General features: G+C 44.3%; 1 protein-coding gene across 2 annotated transcripts in view; it reads right to left on the bottom strand.

The window, feature by feature from the left end:
• LOC121619243 (mucin-12-like) overlaps window positions 1-21,565 on the bottom strand; it is a 46,100-nt gene that overhangs the window by 1,465 nt on the left and 23,070 nt on the right. Inside the window, exons 5-23 of one of the 2 annotated variants that reach the window (XM_041954803.1) lie at window positions 19,886-21,089; window positions 18,237-19,001; window positions 11,636-11,683; window positions 9,470-9,588; window positions 7,589-7,805; window positions 6,726-6,865; window positions 6,432-6,558; window positions 5,909-5,944; window positions 5,662-5,801; window positions 5,319-5,445; window positions 4,507-4,661; window positions 4,291-4,417; window positions 4,158-4,190; window positions 3,450-3,562; window positions 3,203-3,332; window positions 2,982-3,121; window positions 2,138-2,261; window positions 696-854; window positions 452-611 (exon numbers count right to left, since the gene is read on the bottom strand). In XM_041954803.1, coding sequence (XP_041810737.1) covers window positions 452-611; window positions 696-854; window positions 2,138-2,261; window positions 2,982-3,121; window positions 3,203-3,332; window positions 3,450-3,562; window positions 4,158-4,190; window positions 4,291-4,417; window positions 4,507-4,661; window positions 5,319-5,445; window positions 5,662-5,801; window positions 5,909-5,944; window positions 6,432-6,558; window positions 6,726-6,865; window positions 7,589-7,805; window positions 9,470-9,588; window positions 11,636-11,683; window positions 18,237-19,001; window positions 19,886-21,089 — 4,064 coding nt within the window. The remainder of the gene's footprint in view (window positions 1-451; window positions 612-695; window positions 855-2,137; window positions 2,262-2,981; window positions 3,122-3,202; window positions 3,333-3,449; window positions 3,563-4,157; window positions 4,191-4,290; window positions 4,418-4,506; window positions 4,662-5,318; window positions 5,446-5,661; window positions 5,802-5,908; window positions 5,945-6,431; window positions 6,559-6,725; window positions 6,866-7,588; window positions 7,806-9,469; window positions 9,589-11,635; window positions 11,684-18,236; window positions 19,002-19,885; window positions 21,090-21,565) is intronic. The other variant, XM_041954804.1, reaches the window with a different exon arrangement.

Genomic DNA, 21,565 nt, shown 5'->3' with positions numbered 1-21,565 from the left:
TTTAGGCTTAATCAAAGCGATCAATTCCAGCCCTTGCCTGGAAGAGGGACCTTTAAATTACTTTGTTTAGGTCTTTATTGTCCCACTCGGGGAAATTCAGCTTGCAGCAGAGCAGATAAACAACGACGGTGCACACATAAAAGATGCATTTTTATCAGAATGTATAAGATATGGTGCTACGCTGTGAGGTTGTGTGAAGTGTGAGCACAAAGTGCGTAGGGACAAGGTAACAATTACCTTTCGTGAAACTAGGGACAAGTTCAAATCTATTGCACTTTGATCTGGGAACTCTCTGACCTCCTTAAGACCTGTCTGACAGGGTGGACTGAGACCTGCCGATGTTCTCGCTGTCCACCTTAACACGGTTACCCAATCTCTGCCTTAGCTTTTAACACATTCAGAGAAGTGCGCGGCCAAATTAATGTTTATGGTCCACGTTTTCTCCTCATACCTTTCACATCCAGGACCATGCCGGGGAAAGTGAGGCTGGTGATGAGGCCTCTCATCTGGGCCGTCCAGGTCTGGATAGGCTGCCGGGTTTCTGTCCACAAAACCACCTTGGCTGCCGGCTCTATGTTGCCCATCACCTGAAGGCTCATGGTGGGGGCCAACTGCAGCACACACACACAGTGCATGAATGAGACCAGCTCCACGTCAACACAGTCTCGCATTAACTGGCATGCGTGATGCATTACCTTGCTCTTGATGAAGCCGTCCTGATAGAACCAGATGTCGCTCATTGGCTCCACTTCTTTGCTGACCACCACTCGCCCTGATTTCATCTCCTCCACGCCGCCCTGGATGGACATGAAGTGACCTCGCTCTTTGTTCTTGATGCGGAAAAAGCGGCGCTTCTGCAGGAGGCAAGAGTACCGAAAATGTAATCGCCACAGCGCTACAGGAGCCGAGAGCGGCCGTGCTCGCAATTATTCTTTTTAACGCCATCATCTCCAGGTGACAATGAATTTATCTTGTTGTCTTGAGAAAACAAAAGGCCTATTTCTCACAATCAGCGGATTTCTATCAGAAAGAGTCTGACTCATTTGAGTTCCGAGTAGCCAAAGATGAGAGGCCGACAAACCTCCACCTCTCTGCTTCAGCTAGCAGCTGCTCAAATGAAGCCTATTAAAATGGCTTTTTTTAAGGCCAGTTTGCCCTGAGACTTGCAAGCCCATCCCACTGTAAAAAATGAGCCTGACTGTGACCCCACACTTTGATCAACACATTTATGGCGTAGCTGCATAATGCAGCAGGATGTGTACTCATATGGAAATGGATCAATAATGGGAACTCCTTGATCCTTGAATTTCTTTAAAACTCAAGTCAGTTGCTAGAATTGTCAAGGCGGCATCTATACAATATCAATGCTTGGCATGGCACTCCTGATCCCTGATAAACATTATAATAAGAGGAAATTACATTTTGTTTTCTGATGATAACGGTTTGGTTATCTTGCTTTGGCATGATAACAAAGTAATTAACTTATGATCTTCAGATAATAAAAATAATAACTGCAAGCATGGCCGTTCTTAGCTTCTGTGCATATCAGTGAGTCCTTGGTTTTTATATCAAGGTTTTAAGAAGGTCCTGCACAGCTAAATCTTGTGTTCAAAATCAAAGGAACAACACAAAGACTGCTTTGACATCATGGCCACCTGTTCAAGAGTATTATGGGAAATGTGATTCATCAATTTTGCTGCTAAAGCAGTTAATTAAGTGCTGTGAAAGCAACACTTTTATGTGATGAAATATATATTTATAACTATTTGCCTACAAGCCATCCAAAGCTAACCCTTCAAGCACATCATCACATGTCAGGGGAAGGGGAAGACCAATAGGAACCAATCACATTAGTTTAAAGTGTGTGTCCTTTATTCATTTTGTTCTTTACACAAAAATGGGAAAAATTCTACCATTTAAATTAATAATCTTCAACTTACAACTTAATATCAGTGGAGGGTGACAAGAAGAATCCTAATCTCTTCAGGGTCTACCAAGCTCTACACTCTGTGCTTTGTGTTGTGGCCGTATCAAAGTTTCACTATAGTGACGCCAGGATGCATATTTTGGATTTTTAAATGAGTACCTTATGGCTATGTTGTTAAAAAGAGGCTTTAAAAATGATGTGTCTACAAACCTGTCTGACTGGGAACATCGAGCCAACAGTCTGTAGAGAACTAAACTTCAGCCAGTTGGTGATTTCAATCGGTTCCAGTAGGAACTGGCGCCCCCTGTAGTTGCTGTATTCACATATCACCCAGCTGCAAAGGAAGAGAGACAAGCGTACAGGAAGAGTGAGTTTTGTTGTTGAACCACTACTTGGCACACAGGCGTCCAAAGCAAGCATTCTGGCGTTATTTAATTTAATGTTCCACTAAATCAGCTGACTTTTACAGTGTTTAAACAGACAATTATCTGTGTTTTTATTTACGACCCCGATTCCAAAGAAGTTGGGACGCTGTGTAAAACATTAATCAGAAAGCAATCATCTATAAACGAACTGTGTTTACTGAAGTGTTCCTGAGCCCATGTAATAATCTCCTTTATCCAATCATGTGTTCACAAAGTGGTGAACCTTGCTCCATCCTTGTTTGTGAAGGACTGAGCCTTTCCAGGATGCTCCTCTCATACCCAATCATGATACTATCACCTGTTACCAATCAACCTGTTTACCTGTGGAATGATCCAAACAGGTGTTTTTGGAGCGTTTCACAATTTTCCCAGATTTTTGTTGCTCCTGTCATAACTCGTTTTGAAACATGTTGCATCAAATTACACAGCGACACAACTTCTTTGGCATCGGGTTGTACTTTAAGCACCTTGCTGTTATAAAAAGATGAGAAGTTGCAGCTCATGAGGAGAACCAGAAAACTTAACTACATCATGATGTGCATCAGTACAAATAAACCTGTGCAAATGCAAACACACAGGGCCAAACAGTTTCCCCACACAGTCGCAGACGCAGAGAGACTAACACTAACCAGCCGCTGTTGACTCTGACAGACAGGATGTGGTCGTTGAAGCCCTCTTCAGCCATGCTGAGGATCTCCGTGTCTGTGGTGATCTCTCTGCCCTCCAGACACTCGAGGCCAAACAGGGAGATGGAGGGAACTGAGAATGTCTAGACGGGGGAGACATGGAGGTTCAGAGCGAGACAGAGGAAACAATACAGCGCGATATTTTTAAATGAGCGCTTTCTCACCACAGGCACGGCCTTGATTGAACGGATGGTGAAGCCGAGCGGACACCCCATGCTGGTTAAATTGGGGTAATCTCCTTCAGATAACACATACAAGTTTCCAGAGAACTGCTTCTCCTGGTAGATCACCCAGCTGAAACACAGAGAAATCAATCAGGCTGATTTACATTACATATTAACTTTTTAATCCCCGATTCAACCCCCCTTGTTTGCTTTTTCCTTGGATAACTGTTTGGTAAAGCCTCCTCACCTTCCCCCCGACACTCTGCAGGACTTGGTCAGTAATTTTTCCGTCACTGCTTCCTGGTTGCAGTCAAAGATGTGACATTCACCCTGGAAGTCTGGCTCAGAGTACAGTATCACCTGACAGAGAGATCACATTAACACACATTTAGAGCCTGGAGCCTTTTGTTCTTTTAATTATTCTATTTCTTTTATTTAAGCCCTGAATGCAAAAGTGGTACTTCTGCAATTTTGCTCTGCCCCTCTTAATTTCAACCACCAAAGGCCAAGTTTCAACGGCTAGTCATTTTATTACAGGTTACTTTAAAATTCAGGACACTTGCTTTAATATTTCACTTGCCAGCATCTAAAAAAAGTGTTTGATTGCAGGACAGATGACTTTCAGGTGGAAACAGTAACTCGAAACAAGGGGTTTTTCCCTGCATGGAGCAAAGTGCAGATGCAAGGTGCAGTTAAACTTTTACACCGTGTGCTGTGACACACACCAGGCAGAGAAAAGAAAAGGAAAACCTATTGCCTCCATGCCTTAGTTTATAAGTTACATCTGCTTTAAAAACCCTGCATACATTCTCTGAACTGAGCAGAAAGCCCAGCACACCAAATCTAACTGCAGATGTTGCGCCCCATTCATTAGACGAAAAGCATCGCAGGCTCATTAGTTGACTGAGCTGCATTAAACAACTTAAATTTGAGAATCTCAGGACAAAATAGTCACCTCGTTCTTGATCCCTGGGTTGTCACTTGGAGCCTAAAAACACATGAAAGAAATTTGAGTATCATCACAACAACAATGCGCTCATCAAATCCAGCTGATAGGTCTGTGTCCTCCCCTCCCCAGCGCTCCTCACCAGGAGGATGGGCTGCACCGAGCAGATGCGGTTGTCCTGAGAACCCCAGTCTGCACAGTTGTTGTAGAAACCTTTTTCTAAGACGTACTGGTTCCCAGAGAAGTCCACGTGGGAGTAGCCGATCCATCTGGAGGGAAAACCGGCTTGATTATTGTATCCCAGCAACACTTTGGTTAGCGATGAAACCACAGCGGTGGATGGAGTACTTCAACTTACGCCCCGCTGAGTACGTGGATGGAGCGCGTGGAGGTTTTGTACCCGAACAGCTCAACGTCAGGAATGGCCTCCGTCACCTCGAAGGTGTTCTCCTCCTGCATGCCCTCCTGGTCCTCTGGCTGTTCAAACATCACCATCAAGGGTTCTGTCAGGTCCTGCAGAAAAGCAAGAAAACCTAGATTACACTAAAGCCCCCCCTCTGGATGAAAATCTTTACATCAGGCAGCTGGAAGGAGAAACAAATCTGTCTGAAACAAAACCTGAAGAGCGTTATTTATGTTGCAAGTCATCCCTGCTGGTGTCTTTTCATTACTGCATCCTAAATGCTGTTGCAAACCATAGCTTGATTTCATAAATGTAAATAATAACTGATGTCATGAGTTGCTGTTTACCGCAGTTCAACTTGCAGCACTCAGCATCAGGATTACAGAGGCTATTTAGTTCAAAGTCACTTTTTAGTTTAGATAAGACTCACTAAAGAAAGGAAAGACACATGTTTTGGTGCCTTTTTTTTGCTGTAGCTTATGTGTGTGTGGAGCCCAAGAGTCAACAGATTGTTTCATCAACTTGAGGTCTGACTGGAAATGGCTGGTGTTCATGTGCGAATTCAAGCTACAAACCCTCCCTTAACGCCAACAATGTCATTGTTGGTTTAGTGAAGGTCGCACCTTTTCTACCTCAGCCATAACTCATCTAGAAAAAAAAAAAAATCTCTGGACCATTTAATCCGTTTGCACATAGTGGGAGCCACACCTTTGAATTATTACTTCATAACAATAACTAAGTGCAGTGAAATATTCCTTGCAACTTACCGCGTGTATCACCCTAACAGAGCGCAGCTCAGAATCACAGCCTCCCCACACCCTCCAGTCATGGTACTCCCCCTCCTCCAGCAGGTACTGGCGGCCTCGGAAGCCCTCCTTCTCGTAGCCCACCCAGCTGCAGCAACAGAGAGAGACGTGCGGCTAAAAAGCAGGCATATCTGGTTATGCTGCAATTATTTAGGCCTTGGAGCTGTTTGATACCATACTGCCCGCCTCATGTATTACACTCCACCTGAAGTATGCAGCAGCACTACATAATCCAGCTCATTAGTGACTGCTAACATGTCTTTGCAAGGTTCAGTGAATGCAAACATTGCAAAGCAGCACTCACATTCCTCCCAGTACTTTAAGGGAGCCGACATTGTACATGAAGGCCATCTGCTGCATGTCTGTCCGGGTCATGAAGTCCCTAATGTTGGTTGTTATGGTCCTTGATCTCCCGCTGAAGTACGGCTTGTCGTAGATCACCATCTGCAGGCAGAGAGCGTCATTTACAATCGCATCAATGCTGCCGGACAAGCGAACCCACAGTATCAATACACTGGAGTACTTCATTAGCAGAAATAGTGCTTTCTCACCTTTGGTTCACTTGTATTTTCCACTCTTGGTTCACCCTATAAACAAAAAGATATAAACTTGCTTACTGCAAATAATCAGGGGGGATGCTTTTAGATTCAAGATCGTCTTTATTATCACTGAGCATGGCATGTCAATGAAATTTGTATTGCAACCCCAATGTTAGAAACAATGAGAAATATAAGAAAGTAATAATAAAAATAATTATAAAATAAAGATACTAGAATAAACTAAACTAACATGCAGATAAAAATATGTGTAAATGCAATAAAAATATACCAGAAATGAAAATATACTAAGGCAATAAGAATATACTAGAACAATAAACAGTAAAATATACCACAGCATAAAATATACCAGCAGCAAAATATACTATACTCAACAGCAGAAAAAAATATACTAAAATGTATATAGTGCAAAAAGCATGTGTGTACCTAAATGTTAAGTAAGGTGCAGGTGAAGGTGGAGGTGAAGAAGTTTTATACAGAATTACAGCTTGTAAATGTTTCAAACGGTGCCACTTACAACTTTGAGTGGATGCAGTGATCCCACATAGGGCTGTTCCACTCCCCAGGCTGCAGGGTTGGAGTACCCCCCCACCTCCAGGACACGTGGTACACCCTGGAAGAAGGGATGTGCGTACACGAGCCACCTGAGCAGGAGAGAGGACAATATGAGGGAAAACATTGAAAGCAACGTCTGATCTACTAAAAAATCCAGTTTTCACATCACGTGAAATGAAGCACCAATGGCAAATGATTAATTATTAACAACGTCATTATAATACTGCCATGCGCCCTCCCATAATTCATAACTCACAGCCCGGCATTAATGATGATAGAGTTAGCCTTGATGGGGAAGCCAAAGATCCTGGCATCTTCAGATGTATCTCTGAAGATGACCTTCTTGCCCTCCGCGTTCTCTTCTGGGAAAAGACTGATTTCTGGGACGCTGTAGTCCTGTGGGAGGACAGAGAGCAGCCATTAACGCCACGGAAGGGAGGGAAATAACAGGTTGCAATGCTACAGTCCTGATGATGGTGTCACCGTTTCTAAACTACCTCAAATATATCTGCAGTTTTTACGATCTGCAGATCCAGCTGGATGAGCGAATATCGGCTCATTTATCGGCCTGGATCTAGTTTGTTTACATCAGTGGTGGAACACAACCATAAAACAAGTCACAACACAACCGTGCTTCAATCTCACCCACACTGAATGCACAGTTGATCCATTTGTGCAGCCTTAAACAGATCCTGTAAAAAGCTTTGTTTGTGTTGGAGCCTTAAAAACGTTCTGGGAACGTCTACAGCAGCCACAACAATGGATGGCTGAGCTGGAAGAAGCGTGGCTAAGTTTAACTTGGGCATTTTGAGTTCATTCAATTGTTTACTCCATCAGTCAGTCAGAGCTTCCGCTGCCTGCTCCTGCTTTGCCACTAGATGGAGCTATTGAGTTAAATAGCATACAGTCACTGAAACGCTCCAGTGCCAAAAATCTGTGAGAGCTATTCAGCCTTTTAGTGTCAGATAACAATCTTATAGAGATAATACTTAAGCCTATGATGAAATGGATTTCAACGTACTTAATCACAACTGATAATATCTGAATCATATCAGATTTTAAAGGAGGGTGTGTGTTAACTATTTTTGCCAACAACAGAGCCAGCTGAACTCGACTTACCCTGACAGCTCTGCGAATGGATCCGATGATGAACTTCCTGGCCGGCTTGCTCTCTGTCTGCATGCCGCTGGTTTCTCCCTTCTGCTCCTCACCCTCCTTCTGCCCGTTCTGCTGCTGCTGCTCCTCTGGAGGGTTGAAGGGGTAGGTGAGCTCGATGTCGCCCTCGTCCAGAGCGATCTTGTCCCCTTTGAAGTTCGGCTTCTCGTACAGCACCCACCTGGGAGAAAAAGAGGCAATGAAAGGGTGCGTTGAATTAATAAGAAATAAAATGCACCACTGATCAATTCATCACGCTCAGGGGTTTTGCTGCTGCAGCCTCACTTGGTCTGGTATGACCAGCAGCTTGAAGTGGCTAATGCTAGCTGCTAAACTTAAGATACTGCTGTGCAACTGACACTACAGTTCAGTGACTTTGTGACTCTTCTGCACATTTGAGCTTTATGCCATAAGTGTCAGGTTGTGGCCACAGTGGTCGCTTTTCAGCAGAACTAATTATCTAATAATGAATGAAACCGTCAAAGGTGTTGAAAGGGGAAATCCCTCTTTGCTGTAACTGCTAATAACTCATTGACATCTGAAATATGACAAGAAGCAACTAACTGCTTTTTAGCAGAGAGCCACCAGCAAAAAAAGGTTGGGAAGCACTGGTTTAATCTTCAATAATGCATTCAATTTATATGAACTTTTCCAGTGTTTTGCATGTATAATGCTAATCTAAGAAGCAACTAGGGTCAAATAAGAAGCAGTGCAGTGGAATATCATATAATGGAAACACTAACATAAAATACAAGCACCTTTAAATTATACAAGTGATTGCAAGACAAATCATTAATAAAATAAACTAGATCTTAGTTTAAGTCTGGGGTTAGTAGGATACAAACTCCTCTTACAATGAAACTCGTTAATTACAGCATTAGCTGTGGTTTGGGCTGTGGAGTGTGATGCATGAGCCCACACTGTAATTACCTCTTTGTAGGAAGCCAAACGAGTGTTAGCCTGGTGTGAGTAGTACAGGTCAGAGCAGTACCGTCAGTGTCAGTGCAGGTTCACACTGTTGGCTGGGTTTCATCAAACATTCCACATCTGAGGCAAGTGTGTATTTAAGCGTGTGTGTGGGTGTGTTCGCTATCGAAGGCATCTGTAAGTCCGCAGTGCACAAATAGCTGTTTTGTTTTGAACATCCGGAGAAAAGGCTTGATTTTGAAAAACCGCTGTTTAATTAGACACCTCACAGATCAAGAAAAACAAGGTGTCACGCATCCACCTTTGAGCAGAGAGACTCTCAGGAAGCTTCAGGTTTAATGGAGTGTAAAATACTTGGTGATGGACACAGACGTGTTTGTTTACTGCTATGATCTGTGAAAACATGAGCCTGGTTGCGTTTATTGGTGCATGTCGATTGCTAGTTCCTGAAGTAGTGGTATTAGCTTTTGATCTCAGTTAGATCCGCTGCTAACAGCTGAAGTATGTACTGTAGTTCACACTAGAAAGTGACTAAATAAAGTACCCTCAAAATTTTCCGCCTTCTATGCTACAGAATGTAGGCTTAACTTCTGAGTGTGCTGCATTATTGTCCCACAATGCAATGCACAAAGGAATCCTCATAGCTGCTTAACTTATACTTTGGTGTAACAGTTAAAATAGGCCCTTAAGTCTTTGGAGGAACTTTTTTTAGCCTCTTTGGAACAATGGTACAACTCTTGAGTCATTTCCCGCAAGTACAAAACAATTAAGCACACAGATTTTTTCTAAGTAGTGTATAATACATACAAACGACATGCAGTGAATATGTAGTATTGAAATGTGACACAGCTAGAGACTCAATGCCTGGTTGTTTTCAAGGGAAAACTTGGGGTACTAAAGACAAGTTCACCCACTCACCCTCCTCGGACAACCCTGATGGAGATGGTCTCCTGCAGCTCCCATGGCGTACAATCGACGACATCGCTGCGCACCTCGATCCTCTGACCGCACATCCCTGGCCGGTCAAAGATGTACATCTAGAGGAAACATGGGGAGACATAAGAACAGATGATAACAGGGACTGATTCACTATTTTGCACATTTCAGCAGATGTTTGCCAACACAGGGTGTGAAGTCTGGCTGCCCGACTGAAGGGCGTTTCCCCGCCCACTACGCAGCTGTGCAGCCTCAATAAGACGGTTTTCAAGGTTCTTTAAACGAAATGATAATCAGATCTAAGGCTTTGCAAAAGGAGACATTCATCAAATAAAATACGGCGATTAGAAAGTGAATTTTAATATTAGATGCCTTTTACTAGGACAGGGAGGAGGAATCATCAGACAGGATAAAATTGCATTACTGCAGGCAAGAGTTCAACATGTGCTTCTGAACAATCCTTTATATTATTATGGAAAATTAAAGAATGCAGCAATATCACCCAGTGGCATTATCTCCGGTTTCATAACAGAGCATGAATCTTAAATTTCATGCTAATCCCTTTAAGACATCTAATACAAGAGCTGTACAGGGTAGACAGCATGAAGATGCACGAACACACAAGTAAAAAAGAAATATATGTCAAACATGGATCGATGCTAAAAAAAAATATGTCTATGTCTGAAAAGAGTAGTTTTCTTCCTCGAGTTCTTCAGGCTGAATTTGAATGGAGCAGCTTCTAAAAAGAAAGGCTGGTTCACAGTGCTGACATGTTTCGTCCAGTCAGGTCTGAGGCCCTGCAGCATGGAAGAATACCCAGAAGCTCAGCTAAATGTCAACTCCACCTCCAGCATTCAGGCTCCTTCATGGACAACCTCAACGGGAAGACGTAGTTTCGTCAGCAGCATGCACGAGCAGGCCTGACATTTAAAAGCTATTAACGTACATGGCCTGGGATTGGCAAAAGTAGCACTGCAGGTATGCGGATTAACGGCATCAATCACGGCCTGAAATTCCGCAGACGTTTTTGGTTATCTGGTGAGGAACAAAGGGTTTAACCAGTCTGTTACAGCTATTGAAAAAAGATTATGAAATAGCACTTACACGTGTTAACCGAAAGAAAAACAAAGCACGGCTGTGCATGAATGGGTGACAACATAATGCCAGACCACGTGAACATCCAACGCTCACGAGAAAGCCTCGGTAACAAACAGCTACCTGCACGGTTTGCTTATATCAAACTACTCTACTGCTCTATTAGTTATACGCTGACACAGTTTAAATCATATCGAAACTAGTATTCTAGTGTATATGGTTGCAAGAGGAATATTCAATTATAGCATTTTTTATTTAGAGAAAACACGAGACTGACTGAACATCCCGTCTGTTAGAATTGAAGGTTGCTGCAAAAACAGAGTATGTAATTATGCCTTAAAAATCTGTCATATGAAACGCATTTGAACTCTAAAGCTATGCTAGCAGTGCACTTTGGAACAGTGTTTTGAGCTAAATGCTAACACAGCATGCTAATCAGCTCACAATGGCAATGCCACCATGCTGATGTGTTGCAGGTATGTTTATCATATTCACCATTTTTAGCTTAGAGTGTTAGCATGCTAGCATTCACCAGTCAGCGTTAAACACAAAGTACAGCTGAGGCTGATGGGAATGCAAGGACCACAAATCTGACCTGATGATGGCACAAGATGAGATGTGAGTGGACCATCAAAGTTAGTCCACTGTGGATCACGATTACTTGTACCAAATATGAAGGCAATCTGGAATCTATAAAAGCACGTTAAGGTGGCTTTCGAGAACGCCACAAGCGCCTGAGAAACTTAAGGTGGGTATAATAACACAGGCACTTTGTATTTTCTATATTGTCTCTTTTTATTCTCCGAATCCTTAAAAGAATGTGTTCTGTCTGCGCCATTTCTCTGCACGGGAGAAAGAACGAGCTCATTGTTTATCTAACCGGTGTTAATTCCACAGAAACGCAGCCTTCGCAGAGATGACAGCACTTCCTGGTCGCAGGCTGAAGTTAATCAGTAAAAGCAGCTGTCGGCCTTGAATGTGAACTTGAACGCATATCTCAGCTGCATGTGGCTGAAGTGTCCTAAAGACACGTTTGTGTGCGTGGAGACTCACCTTTCCAGGACGAGGATTGAGCTTCCCATGCTCCTTCTCTTTAGTGAGCTACGGACAGAAAGAAAAAATACCATTTTAGCAAATGTGTACAGTATAGAAAGTATTTAGCAGATCTTTTTCTTTACTTTTCCCCATTTCTGACATCCTGAATGAATACATTAATATGATAAAAGATTAAAGGTAAAACAATGAGCTGAGTAGTCATTATCTACAGAGGAAGTGCAGAAAACAATAGAGCGAATATATCGCTCCAGAGGTAAAATGTCACGATGCAACAACCTCAGCAATCATTTTGATTACACCCAGTTTCTACCCCGTGAATTTACACATGCCAGACAATCCAAACATTGCTGATGCTCCTGTCGGCCTGCTCGACAGGTTCAGGGGTTGTCAGAGAGGAGAGGCGAGGACAGAGGAGATCCTTCGTGACATGCAAGCACCTCTTTCTCGGGTGGGAGCGCATTCCCCTCCCCCCGTACCTGCTCAACCGGATGCTCTCTCGTACGACCCCCGCCGACGACAGCGTGAGCTCGTCTGAGCCCTGCACTGAAAAGTGGACGGCGAGTGATGAATTGACTCCCTGTTACGCCTGTGTGTGTGTGTTTGTGGCGTGCATTTCCGAGTCTCTCTCGGCTGGTATGCCGCTGGAATTTTCGGATGCTGACTTGTGCAGCTTGGAATGTGGCGGCGGGTTAGCGCTGGGCAATTTGCATATAGATTTACCAGATAGGTTGGTGTTTGTGTGTGTCTGTGTGAGTGTGTGTGTGTGTGTGGTGGGTCTCAGGTATCACTTTGCCTCTACTCTCTGGAAGCTCTGTAGGAAACAGGTTGTCATCTGGCTCATGTTACCAACCAAAGAGGGCCAACAACAGAAGCTTCTGTTTCAACTCATCCCTATTATTGTTCGTCTCTGCCCTAAATTAATGAGGAGTCTTTCATTAGATACAGTTTGAGAAAAAAACAACAAATCTCAGCTCATTTGAACTAACCTTTTAGGACACAAGAGCACTTGGACTTTTCTTAAACTGCAACAAAACACCTTTTTACACTTTGTGTTTAAGCAAGCTGTGGGCGAGCTGTGGAGCTGGATGGCCGCCTGGTGCCTTTTCAACACTGACCTAGTAAATAAAATAGTGACTCCTCGCTGTTCACAGACGTATCATACGACAGCAAGTTTCCCCACCACACAGAACAATAACCTTCTATCTGTCAGTTTCCTGCAACTGCTCTTGCACTTTAACATTTAGCAGATGCAAACCTCTTTTTGCCCCACATTTTGGCTTGCATGGTGATTTCCATGACAGGAGAAATAAGTAAAAAAAGCAAAGAGCGAAAGGGTCACACTGACCAAACTAGAGTAAATCATGCTAACAATGCCCTCAGTATTAAAGGCCACAAGATGCCTTTGTCAACAAAGAACATATTGATTTAAGTCATTTAGCACACAGGTAAGTGCTCACTTCAATGAACACCACACCTGTGGTGCATTGCGGAGGCATTCATGGTGAATTATAATGCATTCATAACGCTTTATGACTGCACTCATAAACACACGTAATGCTTCCTGAGGCACTTATCAACAGTCATGAAACATCATAAATGTGGCTTATAATAAATTATAACTTCAGGTGTCGTATAGATGCTCTGGACTAGTTATAAACTAGAGGCTGACTGATTGGGCTTATAGTACATTATGACCACCTATACCTATAACTGCGACTGGAAGGTTGCAGGCTCAATACCCCGGACCGGCAGTGAGTCCTTCATTACCACCAGTGAGGGGCTCTTTAGCAAAGAGTCTCAGTGAAAGTTTAAACTGTATTAAGGACTCATAGCATGCTGTAATAGCAGTGTCATCAAGCTTTGAGTGCATGTGGTTAGTGAAGTGAAGCACATATTGATGCAACTATAATAAAACATGCTTAATCATAACGTTTCGTAAGTAAAGTTCAACGCATTTAAAAGAATCCAAGCAGCATCATAAGTGATTATTATGCAAGATGCCAAAATGCAGAGTATTGCAGGTAATATTTGTCAGCTTTTGGCATGAAACCAGTGTTTCTCCAACCACTGCTTAGGCAAAAGAAACACTCCACTTCGTTCTCCTGCCGCTCTTCTTTGGCTGAGAATAAGGTTGCATTCTATTCTACACTGAAGTCTACTTTCTATTGGTAGCTCAGCTTTCACCTGCAGCACTCTACTGTACGTCTGACACCACCCGGCATGAAGACTGCAACTGATGCCTGTTAACGGCCCCCATGTAGCAAATCCACATGCATTACTTCTAATCTTCTTGAACACTTGTCTTATACATCCGAATGCAACCCTGGGTGGAACAGTTTCGACTTACACAAAGCTGTCACAGGACGAGCTGTCAGGCTCCGCAAAGACTAAAGTCAACATTTACGATCCTCGCGCATGTAAGACGTATTGTGCACTGTATGTTGATGCTTTTTGGCAGAACAACCTGAGCCGCTGAGAGACAAACGCTGAGACAATGGAGGCGCATTGACATGGTATCATAACCTGTCTGATTGCGACACTGGAGTCGGTCTCGCAGGTTTTCCTTACAGGCCAGCGCTGGTTCTCAGAAGGCGTAAAAACAATGAGACTGCAGTGGTTTGAAATCTCACGCATGAAACAATAAATGCAAAAGAATAAATTAAAATGTTAATGTAAACTTTAATGCAATAAAAACTGAGATTGCTCGGCGTGTAAATGACTTGTCCCCAGATCACCTGAGCAGCACCAGAAGAGGCTGGACTAAAAGCTGAAGACAGGAGGAACTGTCACGATTTTTCTGTCCAGTAAAGTGATTTTAATTTAAATTGTGATGATTATAAATTCTGAAAAATGTGACAGGTGGCGCCTCTCTGCACGAGCCAACGTTTTTTACATGCTGAACGTACTGTATATGTGTATGCTTTCTGTATGCGTGCACTTCATTCTTAACGTCACTATAGAGCAGCAGCTGCATCATTGTGTGGAGCGATGCGTTTACTGCTGTCTTGATGCCCGACATTAACACCAAGAGCCACTTTTCTCCTTCTGCTCCCTTCCCTCCCAGCAGCCTGGGCACAAGATCTGCTCTCCCATGAAATCAGTTACCACAGATGGAATGTGCCGTTTCAGCAAACGATGCATTAAGGGGAAAAAAAGCCTTTTTTAAATGCACGAACATGCGCCGCCTATAGCTGATGAACAAAGCAAATGAAACCTCGTGGAAAGGAACGGATAATCGCTTTGTCACCTTCGCCGTCAAATTTCTCCCTGTCAACTCTAATTCGTCAAACAGCAATCAAACGGGCAGAGAACTGTGAGGATGAATAGAAAAGGCGAGGTGTGGCCGTGTCTCTGCAGGAACAGACAGATAGCTGGAATGGGTGGGGAGCCCAGTGGAGACAGAAGGAAAAAAAGGCGGAAAGTGTTCTGCCAGCTTTAAATGACTGACGGGCCTCTCGCCAACTGGCTGAGAAAGTGCCACCGATAGTTTAAATGCATGAAGGAGTTTACTGCATGCAACCCTGCTGAGAATCAGAGAGATCAGTCCGGCAGCGCATCAAAATTCCCTTAATGTCAAGTGTTTGTGCTCCGAACGCCTCACGCATTCTTTCCCGCTTCTTCTTTCCTCCAGCTGACAGGAGCAAAGCAGGATGAAGCTGTAAAACAGATCCCTGTTCACGCCCACGTCGTGACTACTTTTACTGATAAAAGCCAGCTCAGCATCCTGGTCTCTTTGCACCAGGGCTGCAGCTAACAGTAATATCCACTGCTGGTTATTTTCTCTATAAATGTCAGGAAATGTTGATAAATGGTGATCAGCATTTCCAAAAGGCCAAGCTGACGTCCTAAAGTGTCTTGTTTTTGCCACAAATAGTTTGAGCCGATTGATTTAACAGTTGACAGCTGATTGATCAATTGCAGCAGCTCTACTTTGCACAAGGCTATAGTTTATACTTATGTGACATCATATAATTCAATTGAAGAAGCTACACCACCTTTTTCAACGCTGTTTCTTTTGATAACGTGCCTCTGCTGCTATCAGTGGCTTGTAGATCAGACAAACAGTGTGTGGAATTTCCCACACAATTAACAATCTGCATTCTAGAACAATAACAGCATTATAAGCACTGGCCTCACTTCAATCGAACCAGTCTCTCGGCTGCTTCTATAGAAGTAATCACAAGCGGGAATGCGACTTCATGTTTTTGCAAAACAAGTGTGATGACATTACTTGTCTGCCTTCTCTCCATAGCTCCTTTATTAGCCCTGCTGTAAATTCTCGACAGAGAGAACAGCTGCTCTGGTTTTTCTGCAGTAATATTTCCCCTCGCGGATCTTTAGAGGCTGGCATCCATCGCCTGGAGTGAGTCTCGGCCTCTGCGGCCCGGTCGGTAATTTGAGCTGTGGTCTTGCTGTGCGCTCCGGCCTTGGAAAAAGAGCCACTCGAGCTGTTCTACTGCACGTCGCAGAGGCAGGCGAGGTGTCGCTTCAACATGAACAAACATCCTTTGCAAACATGTGTAGCTTGACCGCAGAGGACATTTGGAGCCTAATGAGTCGCTGACATCACTTTTGTGTTTGCAGGGACAGAAGTAACAGCACTCTAATGGCCGTAACGAATGTCATTTGTTTACATTAGTAGCTTCGATTGAGGTTTGCAAAATGTCTGACAGCGTATTTTATGGCGTTGTCACGCTAAATACATGTAGGCATTCGATTCATTTAGACTTTTGGACCTTGCAACAATCCTGGAAACTGGATCACATGAGTCGGAAACAATCCTACGCAGCCTGCACTGGAATCTAACTGTACTAGTAGTCTAATACTAATAATACTAGTGCAGCCTAACCTTTATATGCATCCGTGCAGATATGCCACATTAGCAGAATGAATAGAACGCCATGAATGAAGCTTCAAGCTATTCGGTGCAGCCCAAAGCGCGATCATGCGTTACGAGTGGAAAAAACGATCAAGGAATGACATACGGCAGATAACAGCATCATTAAAAAGCAGAATGCACGGTTCTGGTTTTACTGCTTGTCGCAACATCCCAGCCTTCGCCTCAGGGATCAGTTCTGTGGTTGCCATGTTTCCTAACTCTTGGCATAACTGCTCTTTCTGCACTTCATCACAATGATTGAAGGAACAAAGTGAAATTAACGCTCTGCGGTTTCTTTGCTGAGGTGTAGAGCAGGGAGCAGAACTGAAGCGTGGTCCAGAACTAGAAACGGGCAGGAGAAAGGGGGAGGGTGCGCATCCGCTGCCGTGTGTGCAGCTAACGTGTGAGCCAATGTTCTTTCTCGCACCTATAAAAATAATTTTAAGACACGTTCTAATCAGTTAAGCCTGCATGAATGCTTGCATGTGAGAACAAGTGCACACATGAGGGAACATGAAGCTGGATACACACCCTAATCTGTGTAATTTTGGGATACTCAGTGGAAATGGCATATACCTGAAAGGTGGGGGTTTGGATCAGTGCATGCTTGCTGATGGACAGGGTGTCCCTGGAACCATCTGAACCATTTCCGCCTTTAGTGACAGCTGGTGCGCTACATACGTTTGAGCTGAGAAGGTCTATAAATGTTTCAGTGTGTGAAGGTATAGACACAAACAAAAGCCACACAAAGAGGGACTTTTCCTGTGCGCACAACAAACCACATATGAAGTCATCTCTCACCTATTGTAAGCTGACCCGCTGCTTGTCGTCCTGTTTACAACAGCGAGGAGAATAGAAGGCTAAGGGCTGCCTACAGAAGAAGTCGACACAGATACAGGCCAAAGGCAGAAATGTACATGGTGGATTTTCTTCCTGATGCTGTTACCTTAGACGTAGCTACCATTTCATGCCTTGCACACTGACTGCAGATGTGTCCATGCTGTGCACAACGCTCTTCTCCTTTGTTAAGCAAAAGAAAACAGCTTGTTCTCCCGCTTTTTCCCACCTACCTTTGCCTTGGAGTGCCTGTGTGTTATTAATACGCTGTGTGCACATCTATTCCCCAAACTGAGGCCTGTTGTTCGCTCTACAAGCCAATCACCGAAAAGGTGAAGAAGCAAAAGATTCCTTATTCATTTCAACATCCCCATTTTCCACAGCAACATCGTGCTCATGTCAAACCCTGATTCCAAAAAAGTTGGGGTGCTGTGTAAAAGTGTATTTATCTTCATATAATCATGTGTTCACAAAGTGGTGAACCTCGCTCCATCCTCGCTTGTGAGCGACCGAGCCTTTCATACCTAATCATAATGCTATCACCTGTTACCAATCAACCTGTTTACCTGTGGAATGATCCAAACAGGTGTTTGGAGCGTTCCACAACTTTCCCAGTCTTTTGTTGCTCCTGTCCCGACTTGTTTGAAATGTGTTGCTGCATCAAATTCAGAATAAGCAGATATTTGTACTGTTTTCAATTGAGTAAATGTCAAAAAGGATTGTCACATTTACTTTGATTTACGTTTTGCACAATATCTGTTTAGAATCAGGGTTTTAACTTTATCTAATTAAGTCATTTCTCACCTGAATTCTTAAATATTTAAATGTTAACTAAGCAATAATAATAACACTCAGTAAGCCTACTTTTCTAGTAATACTCACATAAGCATCAGGGAAGGCTCTGTATTTTGAAGCTAAATTCTTCTCAGGCTCAGGTTCTTGGCTCTGGAGTGGAGACCCTCCTCCTTGCACACTGTTGAACAATGAAGTCTGCTGGACCCCTGTGACGCCCTCGCTGCTGAAGCTCCTCTGCAGGATGGGAGTGCCCACTCCCCCAGAACCTACGCCCTTCCCCACCCCCTGCGTCTGGCCAAACATAGATAAGGGAGAGTCTGTGGTGGTGAACGGCCTGTGGAGGTCTATGGAGCCGGTGGGGCTGAGGAGGCGGGTGGGGCTGTTGCTGGAGGGTGGGGAGCTGATGCCCAGCTGTGGAGGCCGACTCATGCGGGAGTTGGACTCGTCGGCCCCGGTCAAGGAGCCAGATGTGGAGGATGAGGAGTTCAAAAGGAACGAAAAGCGCTCAAAGCGGGATACCAGTGGGTCTGTTCCGGCGCCCACTTCAAGCTCCTTCGTTCCCACACTCATGCGATCGTTTGAAAGCCCCGTTTCAGGCAGCGAGGCGGTGTGGAAAAGGGGGCGCCGGGCCTGTCCGGTTTCAAACGTCTGCTCTATGGATGTTGACCTGTGGCCTCCAAAGATGACACTGCTGTCTAGGCGAGAGCCAGGGCTGGAGGACAGAAGTGATCCGTTGCCATTAAGTGCCGGGGATTGTAAGTCCTCGAAAGAAGACGCTCTCATTACAATACTGCTGGTAGCTGATGATCTCAGTGGAGGGTTCAGAGCTTTTGCTCCAGGCTTCTGGTCCTGCTGGGATTGAGCACACATAGGCACAGCAATAAGGTTTGTGGTTCAGCTAAGTTGCATAAAGAAAACACACACAAAAAGAGATAAAGAAGAGTTATCTAGTCATGCAGGTTGTTTCTGCTTTATCTGCTTGGTTTGGAGATATTAGTCTGTAGAGCTATGCCTCCAAGATAATGCAATGGATGGAATTCTTCATTAGCGGGGCTGACAGCTTTGCAAAAATGCATTAAAAACATTATCATAAACAACTCAAATCTTTTTTGTTAAATTTCTCTGACCAGTTTTTTATTTAGTTTTTTCGTTCAGTTTGATGTTGAGCAAATCTCAACTGAATATTCAGAAAATCTGAAAACATATGTGCAAATTAAAGCACCTGTCCATCCACTACTGTTCTGTGAATATTAAGAGTTGGTTAAATGGTTGGTGGTGGTGCTAAATCTCCAGCTCGGTGCCATTAAACAGCTGCAGAAGACGAGGGTGCAGCGCAATTAAAAGAGCACCAGTCAAACCTCGTACAATGAAAAACCAGGTTGAAAACATGATGTACTATTTTAGGTTTGTTTCATGCATTAACTGAGAAACGGTCCAGTCTACACTGATGTTTTTGCCTCTTCAGTGGACGTTTAAGTCACGTGCTTCATGTACATCATGATTAATTTGCTGTTCTTTGTCACATTTGTTTTTTTATTGATATACCAACTTTTCCACCTTAGCCAGGTATAAAAACAACCATTTTTACGATATTTTGAAAAACAATTATAGCATTTCTAGCATTTAATATAATAATAACATAAACAATGTAGTTATGTCCTGCATGTAGATTTCCTTGCTCCATGCAATAAGGATTAAAATTCAGTTTACTGAATTTGTATCTGAATGCACGATACCTGCTGGTTCTGCTTCATCAGTTCCAGCGGTGAACGAGTGTCTCTGGTGGTGCTCCTCTTCAGTCCCAGGTCAACAGGCAGGGTGTAAAGTCCGTTGAGGGACTCGGCACGGTTGCCCGAGGCTTCCATCTTTTTTACGGGGCTGGTGAGGGAGGCAGGGGTGTCAGTGGTGACGGGGCTGGGAGCATCCTCCACGATCGGTGGCAGGGAGGAGACGAGGCCCGGAGCTGCCGCGCGCAGGCCCATGTTCCTCGGCCTCAGGGAGGGTCCCATGCTCTTCAGGGTATCCACCAGGCTATCCATTTCAAACTGGCAGGGGGATTCTGTTTCGGGGGAGGCAGGGGGAGTGGAGGGTGGAGCTGCGGGGTCGGAGACCAGCTCCACAAGCGTGGCCTGGAACACTCCAGTAAAGCGGGATGAGTCGTCGGCGTCCTCTTTGAAACTGTCGGTGCTGTCGGAGCTGGGTTGTTGTGCAGAGGAGAGGCCGGACTCAGGGAGCTGCTGCGAGTCCCAGACTGACTTTATCCTCTCTGACTCTCCCTCCCTCTGCTGCTCGCTTTCACCTGCAGGTGCAGCAGGCTCCTCCTGCTCCGCTGAGCGACTCCTCCACTCACCTTTCTGCTCTACCGCTGACTCACCCCCGTGGCTCAGATAAACTCTGGTCCTGTCATTCAGCCTGTCGCCAAATGTAATAGGTTCCTGTGAAGAGGTGGGGGGGGAGGAGGAAAAGGCGTAGCCGTAGCCGAGATATTTGTGTGCTGCAGCCTCGGGGAGAGCAGAGGAGGACAAGTATGTGTTAGGGGTGTAGAGGTCAGACATTCTGTAACTGGGAGAATCAGAAACAGAGGAATTCTCTGTTCTGTATGGCTTATACTGAGAAACCCCCTCAAATCTATTCTTCCACCTGTACTCTGAGCTCAGATCTGCTCCATTTAACTCAGTCACAGTGGTGGTTGTAGCGTCCACTGCATCCTGGCTGGCCTCAGAGGCCGTATCAGCCTCACTGATCAGAGATACTTTATGGAAACGAAGTTTGGGCTCCTCCTCTTTCGGGCAAGAGGGATTTTTCATAGACAGTTTGGTGCTTAGGCTGCTGTAGCCTGAATTCATTTTGTCATCTGATTCCCGGTCAGCTTCAGGGGGCTGATTTTCTGCAGCAACGACCCTTGAAGATGCTGTCGGTGTCTGTGAATCTGTCAGGGACCTGGACAAGAACAGAGAAAAAGGAAGAACGGGCAAAGGTGACAAAACAGAAAAGACAGAGCGAGGGTCTGATTGGATAATGTCTAATCCACAGTGTATCAGGTGCTGCAGTGCCTCCAGGGCGGGGCTGTTATGCAATGCCAACAATGCAAATTACAAAAAGCAACGTCAACTACCTGGACTTGCATGCAGTGTCACATTAGGTCATCTGGAGGAGGATTTCCAAACTCTGACAAAGTATTTAGCGGGCAGGGAGTGTAAACAATAGATGCTGTCCAGCAAGTGCTTTTGGAGTTTGAATTATACTAGGAACTAAAAGTCTAGATATCTTTGCCTCTGTTGCTTTTAATTTTGAGTTTTTGCTTTAATCTGTCTCTCACAAGTCGCCTGACTTTATGAAAATTAAATACTAAATTACTGGAATGCCTCTTTATGAATATATGCTCCTAATTTAGATGTTATATCCTGAAGATCCTT

Source organism: Chelmon rostratus, chromosome 16 (genome assembly GCF_017976325.1).
Source record: "Chelmon rostratus isolate fCheRos1 chromosome 16, fCheRos1.pri, whole genome shotgun sequence".
NCBI classification, from domain to species: domain Eukaryota; kingdom Metazoa; phylum Chordata; class Actinopteri; order Chaetodontiformes; family Chaetodontidae; genus Chelmon; species Chelmon rostratus.
Note: the sequence above shows the minus strand (reverse complement) of the source record. Positions and strands in the feature narration are given on the sequence as shown.